The 12,340-nt window shown below is 45.9% G+C and overlaps 1 protein-coding gene across 1 annotated transcript; it reads right to left on the bottom strand.

The window, feature by feature from the left end:
* Positions 1-8,375: 8,375 nt before the first annotated feature.
* Positions 8,376-10,936, bottom strand: LOC147973384 (uncharacterized). The gene has a single exon (XM_087524662.1). It carries the CDS (start codon positions 10,842-10,844, stop codon positions 8,376-8,378), a length of 2,469 nt encoding a protein of 822 aa, XP_087380788.1. The 5' UTR covers positions 10,845-10,936.
* Positions 10,937-12,340: the final 1,404 nt, after the last annotated feature.

The following is a 12,340-nucleotide window of genomic DNA, read 5'->3' as shown; positions in this document are numbered from 1 at the left end:
AACATATATTACAATAAGAATTACGTTTTACAAATATGCTAGAATAATAACTTGGTCAAAATTATATTTTTCTAAGTTGTGTGGATTTTCAATTAAATGCCGTTTTGAAAGATTAGTTATTTTTCTTCGTCAATTAGACCCATCCTAACATGAAGCATCCCTTGTCAAGCAAAGTAAACCAAAATAGGTCATGACTAATCTATCAACGTGTGGTTTTGGTGCGGCCAAATTTGGTATTAGTTACCAGCCAAGATCTGGAGCAACAATGTTTACCACTGATGGAATGGTCCGGCTTGCTGAGGACGGACGACGTCTAAGAGCTACATGGAGCTGGCTAGACCACTTTCATTTATCCAGTGAGTCTGGTGTCTAACATGAACGTTCCTCCATATGTGAGATTAATGGTCCCAGTGGGAATTTAAAGAACGATGAAAAACAAAACCTAAATAAGAAAATAATTGGGAGCTCATGGATTCAGGCTCACTCACCCATCATCTATACCGTAGGCGCCACTAATCGAAACCTAGATATGCATGTCTGGTCTCTCTCGTTGATTGATTATTGTTGAATATTAATTAGAGAGTTTAGGTGCTGCCAAGTTTTTAGTATTAGTCACCGTTTTGTTTCCATGACGTAAGGTTGCAAGTGAACTTCTTGTCCGCAGTCAGAGAGCTAGAAATATTCGTCGTGGCTATGCGAGCTCTTGGCTGCTACGCTACCAATATAAACGTCTGAAACCTCCAATTAATATATTTGGCAACCAAGTGAAGAATATCTGAGCAACCTCCAATTAATATATTAGTCACCGTTTTGGATATAATATCACTAATAAATATGTTGAGGACTAAAAGCTTATCAATAAAATTGGATGCTAAATTTTGTAGTTGAGAAATAGCTAACTCTCTCCCTGCAAAATAAAATGTAGTGAAGTAGTTAGCTCTCATATGAGCACGTATTTAGATCTTCCGGCACTGTTATGCATGGATTTAACTAGAAGCTTCATTTGGGTGGCAGACCATTGTCTTGAGATTGAGATTCATGATGATATACTACTTGTTCTATACAGATGAAATAAATATCTGTGTATACAAGTATTTGGTACTTAATTTATTCCTTATTTCCTTGTTTTCTGGCTGGGCTGTTTTGTTCAAAATACCATTTTCTGTTTAGCACAACCACAACCACGTGCAGCTGCTCGACCTGTTGATGCTTGCCACGAATTCAAAAGCCCGACTGAAGCTGCCAAAGCAAGAAGAAGTTAGAAGAATTCTAAATTTTTGTGCCATGAATGGAACATCTCATTCAGCTGCTCTCTAGTTATTCAGTCTCACGAAGGATCTGAATGCAAGCGAAATTTGTAACATGAAGGCAAAGATTTCACTGCCAATTCATTTTCGTGATGTATAGCAAATACTGGAGTGAGGTGTAATGCATTTACCTTCTGAATTATTAAGTCGATAAAATTGCTCCATGCGAGTGCTTGTCAAAATTCTTTATAGAAGTAGCACTGCAAGTTTGTTATATTAATTTGTGTGTGTGTTTTCAACAGATTATGATAGGCTTGTCAATAATGGTATTGTTGAGTGCATCTGTGAAAATTCATGTTCATTTTTAGGTTTGGGATTCCTGCTCTGCATTTTACTGTTTTGCACATCGGTTGTCTACCAAATCATCAGGTCATGTGTTCAACTCATTAGCTCTAGACCACTCGCAACAAGGTTCCTGATTGTTGTTGCCAAGATATACGAATTGCTGCAATGAGCATTACACCACATAAAAACTACTCGAAATAAACTTGGATTTCATGACATAACTAGGTCGGTTTACAATGAACAAGGATGATGTAAGTTCATAACTAGGTCGGTTTACAACAAATTCAATATACTGCTTGACAAAGTAGCATCTAAAAACAAAACTATCTTTCTGTAGCATTACACACTCCAGTCAATCTTGAGATGGGCAATAGTCTGGCCAAGCTGCAGACATTTGTATAGGGGTTGCAAAATCCCCACCTGGATGGCCCTATAGTTTCTTCAAAGATGTATTTCTAGTTGGCGTTTACAATCACCTCGTCTAGATGTCCCTAGTTTCAACAACGATTAGTGAAAAAGTTCCAGAACTTGGACAACAGTGACATGTACACATATCATTGCTCCTCCTGACTTCTGTGTCCTATTTCTCTGCCAGAGATGCATGGTAAAATGTAAGCAACAGAAACTATAAGATGAAAAGAGGAACAGTAGTTTGAAAGGTACTCCTCGGCAATTTTGACTATTTTGACCTGTGGACGAAATCAATTCACAAAATGAACTGCCCGTGAAACTATTTCACAGCACTGACCCTTTTGTGTAGCGCCCGCCACGCAGGCGCCACACCCTACGGTGCAGCGCCTAGCTCGCGGGCGTTGCACGCCAGTCCACCGTGGCGGTCCTTGGGCCCGCACCCAGCAGTGCAGCGCCTTAGAGCTAGGCGCTGCACCGTAATGTGCAGCGCCCGGCCCGCAGGCGCTGCACTGTGACTTAGATGCCAGCCGCCCGCTGCCCCCCCCCCACCCCACCCATTCGTTCCAGAGGAGTTACAGAACAGGCGGCCGGCGGCTTCCTCCTCTCCCCCTCTCAATCCCCTCTTAAAAAATCATCAAATCTGACGATTTGGCCCGTGGATTCCTTCACCAATCCATCCTAGAAGGTACTTTTCTCCGATCCCCTTCTTTCTATCCATAGAATGTATGCTATTTCGGAGATTTGAGGAACCCTTGTTTGAATCTTGTGTGTATTAGATTAAGGGAATTTTTGTTTGAATCTTGCATGTATTCGATTTGGGGAACCCTTGTTAGACTAGAATGTGGTTTGGATACATAGGTTGACATGTTATTTATATATTTTGGATACATAGGTTGACATTTTATTTATATGGAAAAGATATTTGTATTGAATTTTGCATGAGGTAGGCTTAGTTTAGTTTATTGAAATTACATTTGTATTGGCAAGAATGGTTTGGATACATATGCTTTGTATTTTGCATCTAGTAGGCGTACTTTAGTTTATTTGTATTGAAAAGATAATCGTGTTGACAAGAAAGCTTTCTTTCAAAATTGTTAGGATGGTTTGGCTTCTCGATGATCACTGGGACAAACAACACCGGTCGTACGCTATGGCGGTGGAGCAGCGGGTAATAATGAAAGTGGCCTGTTTTATGAATTTCGTATTTATTTCAAACACAAATGCCCCATATGTAATGTTATGAATTGTTTGTTTGTAGGCGCTTGCACCTTTGAAGCTTCGTTCTCACGGGGTCACCTTTGGGTGGATGCGCTATGATGAGCGATACACATCGTATGTAAGGGAGACAGGACTTCTCCCTTTCATTCATATGATCAGACGGTCGACGCCACCCAACAATGCTCCAGCACTCACCGCGCTTATTGATCATTGGCGGCCGGAGACACATAGTTTCCATCTACGGACCGGGGAGATGACAGTGACGCTCCAGGATATTGCTATGATCACCGGTCTTCCTATCGATGGGAATCCTCTATGTATGAGCACCGACTCCGATGGGTGGCGCGCGCAGATGCATGCCCTTATCGGTATGGTTCCTCCGGAGCCTCCGGAACCAGCAGCAGAAAACAAGAAGAAGGAAAGAGTCGCAGCCGGTGCTACTTTCACGTGGATTACTGAGCACTTTGGTACTTGCCCACCGGAAGCTGATGAGGACACGGTCAAGATATATGCTCGTGTCTACATGTGGTATGTGATATCCAGGACTATGTTTGCTGATGGCACAGGCAAGAATGCTCCATGGATGTGGCTGAAGGCGTTGACCGTCTTCGATAGCAAATGGAGTTGGGGTTCGGCGACACTGGCTTACTTGTATAGACAGGTATGAAGTTGTTTCTTTTTCACTTCATTGCTACATTATGAATGCGATCTTGCTCTTAATTGAACCATGTTCTCTTTTATGTGCAGTTGGACGAAGCCTGTTGTAGGTCATCTGGGGGTATTGGTGGTTGTTTGCTCGCACTTTCCATATGGAGCTGGGAGCGTTTGCCGGTTGGACGTCCGAAGAAGGTGAAGTACGATGATTGGGACGACAAAGGCGACCTACTACGGCTACCCACTTGGGCTTACAAGTGGGATGTGATAAATGAGACGACAGATGATCCCTCGGTCATGTACAAGTTGTACCAGAGTGAGCTTGACGCGATCACGCCTGAGCAGGTGAATTGACATGGCATAAGTGATTATGATGCTTCTATTGCAACTCGATATCAATTTTGCATTCTATCCCATTTTGCAGGTGATATGGGAGTCGTATGGAACAGGAGATAGTTTTGGTGACCCTTTAGAGTTCAGGCTGAATCCGATGTGCACTAGGGATAGGGATCTCTAGCGTATGCGGTGCCCACTCATATGCAACTGGGCGGTTGAGCTTCACCTCCCACATCGAGTGCGCCGTCAGTTTGGTTTGTTCCAGGCACATCCGCCGGAGTGGGAGGACACGGACAAGTTGCTACACGCGTAAGATATAATTAACCTTGAGTACTTAGTAGCTTCTCGGCGGTTTCGATGCCACTAATATTATGTTTCTAACTTGCAGGTTGGATAGGAAAAGGCAGCGGAAGATTAAGGATTGGGCCAAGCATCACAGAAAGTATGTCGTACAGTTTGCGCTTAGTGTGGAGCAAGCTAGGGCTGGAAAAGGAGTCCAGCTTCGTGAGCACTGCCCTGTAGCGTTCAACAACTATCTCACATGGTTTCTTGCAAGTACCCGTGTGGAGGTATGCAAGCCAGCGTATGCTGAGGAGATTTTGGAAGAACCCACTGTTTTTGATGAGGTAGCCCAACACCAGTACAACGCATTAGTCAGGAAAGGCAACTCAGTGATCCCTTCAGCTCCAATGATGAACTTTGTGGTATTTGCCCTCTTTGCTTTTCATTCACACTATTCACATCTTCGCTTGCCTAACATGTTAATACCATTTCTGTTCATAGCGTGCCCAGATCAAGAAAGCAGCTGATGAGACCGAGACTATTCTTGAAACAACCCCGGCTGGCAAAAGCGATGGATAAGGTGCACTTCGAGCATTCATCAAGGTTCACATCTCCTTCAAAATAGCACTTAACATGTGTTGCTACGTTCGATGTCTCATTCACTTGTACATGTTGCAGCGCCAGGGCCAAAAGTTAAGGCGGCTATCAAACCTTTTTGGTTGTCGTGACCCCGAGTATGTATCACCAGAATGGTCTAGGTCGGCGACACCATCAGATCCCGCTTTGGTCCAGAGCCATGGTGATCATTTGGAAGATGAGGATGTGGGTGTGGTCACTCAAGAGGTATGGCATGAGCATATATATCCAATTGTTGATGCATTGCTAACTATATCCTCACACACGGTCTTTCCATATCTTTTGTTGATGCATAGGTTGCTGATGATGATATGACCTTGGGGGCGTACCAGGTTAGGTCTACATACGTACTAAAGCCTAGAAAGGGAATCAACAAGTACACACCTGAAGACTTCACCGAAAGAGGCAAAAGGACGGTCGGCACCTCGCGGATGGCGGCTTTGGATGACTATTTGGATGACGATGTCGATGACGTGGAGGAACCGGAGCCGGAGCGGGAGCGTGTTCCTCTTCCTAGGAAGGTCAAGAAGTTAGCCAGCAAGTGGGGGGGAGCAGCCAAAAAGCGCTCAAGGAACTAGCTCTTCTTAGGAACCAGCCATAGTCCTTTATTTGTATGTCTTAGGAACTAGCTCTATGTTGAACTTGGAGTTGATGTCTTAGCAATGTTGAACTTGGTCCTCTATGTTGCACTTGTTGTCTTCATAATGTTGAACTTGATCTTCATTAGCTTCACCATTAAAGCCCTCATCTTGATCATTCACATTGGCAGTCTCGACATGTTTGAACTGGTCTGGATCCTCGAGGGTGACCTCAACTCCCTGCTCAACCACATTGAACTCTGAACCATGACAATCACCCTCTGGGTGCACCAAGTCCCCCTCTCCCTTCCTCATCTCTACCTGATAATGATTCTGTTTGCAAGGTACAGCCACTGCAGCGCCTAGCACCGAGGCGCCACACTCTACAGTGCAACGCCTAGCTGCTGGGCGCTGCACTATACAATGTGACGCCTAGAGACGAGGCGTTGCACACATGGACTGAGCTAACCAGAGAGCAAACACTCTGGTTGCAAGCTACAGCCAGTGCAGCGCCTAGCACCGAGGCGCCACACTGTACAGTGCAACGCCCAACAGCTAGGCGTTGCACTGTAGAGTGTGGCGCCTCGGTGCGAGGCGCTGCAGTGGCTGTAGCTTGCAAATAGAAAGTTTGCTCTCTGGTTAGCTCAGTCCATGCGTGCAACGCCTCGGCTCTAGGCGCTGCACTATACAGTGTGACGCCTAGAGACGAGGCGTTGCACACATGGACTGAGCTAACCAGAGAGCAAACACTCTGGTTGCAAGCTACAGCCAGTGCAGCGCCTAGCACCGAGGCGCCACGCTGTATAGTGCAACGCCCAGCAGCTAGGCGTTGCACTGTGTAGTGTGGCGCCTCCGTGCTAGGCGCTGCAGCGGCTGTAGCTTGCAAACAGAAAGTTTGCTCTCTGTTTAGCTCAGTCCATGCGTGCAACGCCTCAGCTATAGGCGCTGCACTATACAGTGTGACGCCTAGCGCGGAGGCGCCACACTACACAATGCAACGCCTAGCTGCTGGGCGTTGCACCTGTACTTAGCAAATTTTTGGCACACGCACACATATTCCGATGAGGAGAGATAGTAGCTCACGACACATAGCAAGCAAAGAACTGTGACACATAGTACTTCACGACACATAGTACTTCACGACACATACTAATTCATAATACATAGTACTTCATGACACATAGTAGATCACAACCAAATCGAAGAGGAGAGATAGTAGTTCATGACACATAGTAGTTCACAACCAAATCGAAGAGGAGAGATAGTAGTTCATGACATAGCTCTATTGCGTAGAGCAAGGCCCCTTTCCCTTCTTCTTCTTCTTCTCTTCTTCCTCTTCCTCCTCCCTTTTCCTTATGAGGTGGGCCTCCTTAACCACCCTCTCCATGAATATCTTTTCCTCCCTCTCTTTTTTTTCAGCTGCAATTGCCCAAAGCTTTATGGTTCCTTCTTCAAAATCCTTTAGACGCTTCTTCTGTGCCTCCTCACATTTCCTCACCAATGCTTGCTCCCTAGCGCGCATCGCATTTGACGCTCTCTCTTCTTCCTTCCTCTTCTCCTCAAGCTCCTCTTCCTTTTTCTTCTTTAGCTTGGCTGCATCCTCCTCTCTAAGCTTCTTCGCAGCCTTCTCCCACCATCCCGCCATCTCATCTTCGCCATCCTCCTTCATTGTTGGTTTGTTGGGTTGGGAAGCCGCCATACCTACAATGAGTGAAACATAATGGTTAGTAAAGACAATACAAACAAATGGAACATATGAAAAAAAAATAACATATGGAAAACAAGAACATTTGAAACATTATAGTTAGTGAGCAACATACGGAAATGGTCCATCGAGGTATCCAAACATTCCTCTATAACGACCTTGCCCTTGTCCATCACCACGGCCAAGTCCATCACCAAGGCCAAGACCATCACCACGGCCAAGACCACCACCACGGCCTAGACTACCACCACCACGGCCTCTTGTAAGTCCTAGTTGCCGACCTCTTTGTTGCCTAGATCCTCTTTGACTAACACTTGGTTGGCTTGGCACTTGTTGGCTACCACTTGGTTGGCTAGGCACTTGTTGGCTACAACTAGGTTGGCTTGGCACTTGGTGGCTACCACTAGGTTGGCTCCCACTTGGTTGCCTTGGCACTTGTTGGCTACCACTAGGTTGGCTCCCACTTGGTTGCCTTGGCACTTGTTGGCTACCACTAGGTTGGCTCCCACTTGGTTGCCTTGGCACTTGTTGGCTACAACTAGGTTGGCTCCCACTTGGTTGCCTTGGCACTTGGTGGCTACCACTAGGTTGGCTCCCACTTGGTTGCCTTGGCACTTGTTGGCTACCACTAGGTTGGCTCCCACTTGGTTGCCTTGGCACTTGTTGGCTAGTGCTTGCATCATTTTTCTTGGACCTTTTCCTTGGTTTCGTACATTTTCTTTTGTTGTGGCCATGACCTTTGCATTCCCCACAACGGGAGCTCTCACGAGGCTCTTGGAATTGATCGTTTCCCGCTTCGCGGCGGCCACCATGGCCCCATCCGTCCATGTCGCCTCTAAAACGCTTTGTTTTACGTCTACCACGTTTAACAACCTTCAACTCCGGATCCGTCCATAGTTGAACTCCATGGTACTCCGGCCATTGTGATTGGTCAAAGTATGGGTGAAAGCGGGGAGCCCATGTTTACTTGACCGTCATGATTGAGAACTCCAACTCCCTCACGGTGCGTGGGTGATTGATGTCCACATTTCTAACGCGACCGGCGGTATACAAATGTGAGCATGGGAGATGAAGCAACAATGGCCTCCCGCAAGAGCAATCACATTGTGTTAACGACACCTTGAAAGCCCGACCTCCATGTTGCCGGCCATCGTTTGTGGTTCCTCCTGTCTCTTTCACTTCATACTTCCACTCTTCATTGTCATATAATATAGCTTCTTCTGAGTCCGCCTTTCGTGATTGAAATTCTAACCATTCATCAACCTTGGGTGGGAACTTGTACTTGTACTTGCGCGGGTTCTCACCCGCTATCTGTGCATCAGTTTCCATTGAGTACTTTAGAAAGTACGCATTCATCTTGTCAAATGTGTATTGAACTATTGCCGTCACAGGTAATCCACGTGCACCTTTGAGCACCCTATTGAAGCATTCGGCCATATTGCTTGTCATTTGACCGTATCTTCGGCCATCTTCATCAAAAGCACATGCCCACTTATTCCGGTGGGGAATGTGCCTATTCATAAAGTCTTGACCCCCGTGATCAAGTTTTTTGTGTGCGAGCAATTTGTTCAACAAAGTGGCGAACCGCTTCTCAGAGAAAGCAAGACAACAATCTTGAAGATCATCGGCCAACTCCTTAAGGCCACATGCCCTATAGAAGTTCGAACAAAAGTGCCTCATGCACCATCGATGGTGCAATGGAGCATGCCCGGGAATGTCAATCTCCACTGCGTTAAGAATTCCTGCATGCCGATCCGATATGACACAAATTTTCCTTTGAGCGGGTAACACCTTCGTCCTCAAAAGACGCATAAACCACTCCCAGTTGTCATTGTTCTCCGCCTCAACCAAAGCAAATGCCAATGGCAACACCCGGTTATTGGCATCACTTGCTATCGCAACCAACAAGGTGCCCTTGTATTGTTCGGTCAAGAACGTGCCATCAATGGAGATGACCGGCCTACAGTGTTCGAAAGCCCTCACGCATTGCTCGAACGCCCAAAATGCACGGCCAAATACTCGTACTTTCTTTCCTTCATAAACCGTTGTTTGGTGCCCATGAGGCTCGACAACATGAACCATGCCCGGGTTTGTGGCGGCCATGGCTAACAACAACCTAGGGATTCGGTTGTATGCTTCCTCCCAAGTACCATACAACATCTTAAATGCGGCTTGCTTCGCCTTCCATGCCTTGCCGTACTTCACCTTGTAATGAAATATGGCTTTCACAAGGTCAATGACATGTTGGACGCTCATTGTTGGAAGTGTGGATATTGAGTTGGAGAGCCTGTAAGCGATGAACTCAGACGTGAGTTGTCTGTGGTCTTGGGACACAATCTTGCCATCCACCCTTTTGCCTCGGCACATGTGAGTTGGCACACAACTCACTACGTGCCAAGCGGGACCTCCTTTCCATGGTCTTGCACGCACAATCCACGGACATATTTCATCTTCACATGCACATGCAACCGTGTAGCGCACATTGACGTCCGAATGCACCACCTTGTGTGGACGATAATGCGTAACCGAGTAGTTGTCGAGCCACATCTTCAATTCCAAGAAGGTTTCGAACTTACTCCCTTTACCAATCCGGTTCTTGTCGTCTCCCAAATCACGGTGAGAGCTTGGCCTAACCCCAAGAGATATAGATTTGCCACCATCCACAACGGCTTCATCCGCGAGACTAACATCCTTGAACAATGGTGTCTTGTGATCCCGACCGAATACCTTCTCGAAAGCTTCAGCCTCCTTCACCGTGAACCCCTCCTCATCAACTTGTTCATCGGGACCTTCGTCATCCGAATCCGATGCATATGCACGGGAAAAAGGGATGGAATGGTCCATTGTCTCTTGCAAATGATATTTGTCAAGATCACCCACATTGTTGTCATGGATATCAACTTCATTGTCATCGTCTGCATACTCATCATTGTCCTCTTGCAAAGCTTCATCTTGGTTGTTTGTAAACGGGCTCAATGTTGGCCTCACTTCTTGGGTCAAAAGAGGTTCAACAATTTCATCTCGCTTCAAGGGTGGGGGGCTACTAGCAACCAAAGGGGAGGGTTTCCGGTTCAAGTCCAAATGCAAATTTGAATCAACCTTCTTCGTTGCAAATAACTCAAGAGCCTTGTCAAGTGAATCGGCCACCGTTTCCTTGTATGCAACCCAACGTTGCTCCGAGTTGATACGCATTGTCTTCCAACGGATGTGCATTCCAAAACCTACATTATGCCTTCCCTCCAACTCAACGATATCACTAGGGTCCATCCAATTCAAATATTTCCTCACTTGTTGCAAGAGCTCCGCATAGCTAGGACTACTATCAAACAACATATCTACCTCATCCGGATCCGGTTCAATATTGCCTTTCAAGAAGGCGTCTTTGTCCCCATGATGAACAAACACACATGTTCTTCCCATCCCTATAAGCATTCAAACAACACATCGTAACATTGCTTCCACGAGTACTAATTTAAGGATTAACACGGAATACAAACCCTAATACATATATATCAAACAACAACCCTAACCCTAACCCTAACCATAACCCTAAACCTAACCATAACCCTAACAATAACCCTAACCATAACCCTAGCACCAACATAAGAACACCCATAAGAATAACCCTAACATACTAACAAAGCCTAATCATAGGAAATTGGCAAACAAAGATCTCACATCTCCATGCAAATCTCTAGATCCAAACAAAACTAGGGTTTCCCAAACTAGCATTACTTGGATCAAAACAAGGGATCGGAGAAGATTACCTTCAGGGAGGGTATGACTTCAAAATCCACGGACAAATTCTTCAAATTTGCAAGTTTTGGGAGAGGATTTGAGAGGGGGAGAGAGTGGGAGAGGGGGCAAAGCTCGGGTTGGGGTGTGTGGGGTGGGGGGAGGGGGGAGGGGGGCCCAGCCGCTGGATAAGTCACAGTGCAGCGCCCGAACGCTAGGCGCTGCACATTACATGTGTGGCGCCTAGCTAGGAGGCGCTGCACTGCTGGGTGCGGGCCCAAGGACCGCCACGGTGGACTGGCGTGCAACGCCCGCGAGCTAGGCGCTGCACCATAGGGTGTGGCGCCTGCGTGGCGGGAGCTACACAAAAGGGTCAGTGCTGTGAAATAGTTTCACGGGCAGTTCATTTTGTGAATTGATTTCGTCCACAGGTCAAAATAGTCAAAATTGCCGTACTCCTCATTCTCCCATCAGCCACAAACTAAATAAATATGACCGCGAACTAAATAAACACTTGTTGATGCATCCCTTCTTCACTGGATGGTGAAGTGTTAGTAATATGGACGCCTAGTAGTTTCAAACAAGAAATCAAAACACAGATATGTGAGAGCTTCAGGTCCTGGAAACCGCCACCCATCTGTGCAAGGACTGCCCTTCAGCTCGGCGGTCTTCTCCACAGTGCTTAGGGCGTCCATTTGAGTCCAAGTCTAGCGGCCACCTTCCCCTCCACTGAAGCCTGGTGGGAAAGTCTCCTAAAGTTATCCAGCAAAGACACTAAGAGGCATCATAGCGGCCACGTAAAAATGACATCCGGAACACAATAACCCAGACAGGAAACAAGGAAATAAGGAGTATACTAACTACAAACTTTCCAAGTTGAAAAGAAAAGCAATCAGTAATGTGAAAACTGCAAGTATTCATGTACACATAGATTTGTTTTTATCTGTATAGAACGAGTAGTAGTATCATGAAGAACAACCAGAAGACAAAATCTTCCAGTTTTCATTAAAATACCCAAGAGGTATATGCACATGAAAAAGAAGTACATTTTCTTCAAGCTCCTCAACTTCCAAAATTTTCTAAATACACGTTCATATGGCAGCTAACTACAACATTTTATATTTTGCAGGGAGAGAGTTGGCTATTTCCAAACTAGAAAATTCATCATTCAATTCATTGATAAGCTTCTAGTC

The sequence above is a fragment of the Triticum urartu genome, chromosome 5A (genome assembly GCF_056163025.1).
Source record: "Triticum urartu cultivar PI428250 chromosome 5A, HENAU_Tu73, whole genome shotgun sequence".
Lineage (NCBI taxonomy): Eukaryota > Viridiplantae > Streptophyta > Magnoliopsida > Poales > Poaceae > Triticum > Triticum urartu.
This window is presented reverse-complemented; position numbering and strand designations above follow the sequence as displayed.

Bases quoted from the DNA above. Each gene is read 5' to 3' on its own strand.
- LOC147973384 (XM_087524662.1), bottom strand. From the start codon at position 10,844: ATGCTTATAGGGATGGGAAGAACATGTGTGTTTGTTCATCATGGGGAC.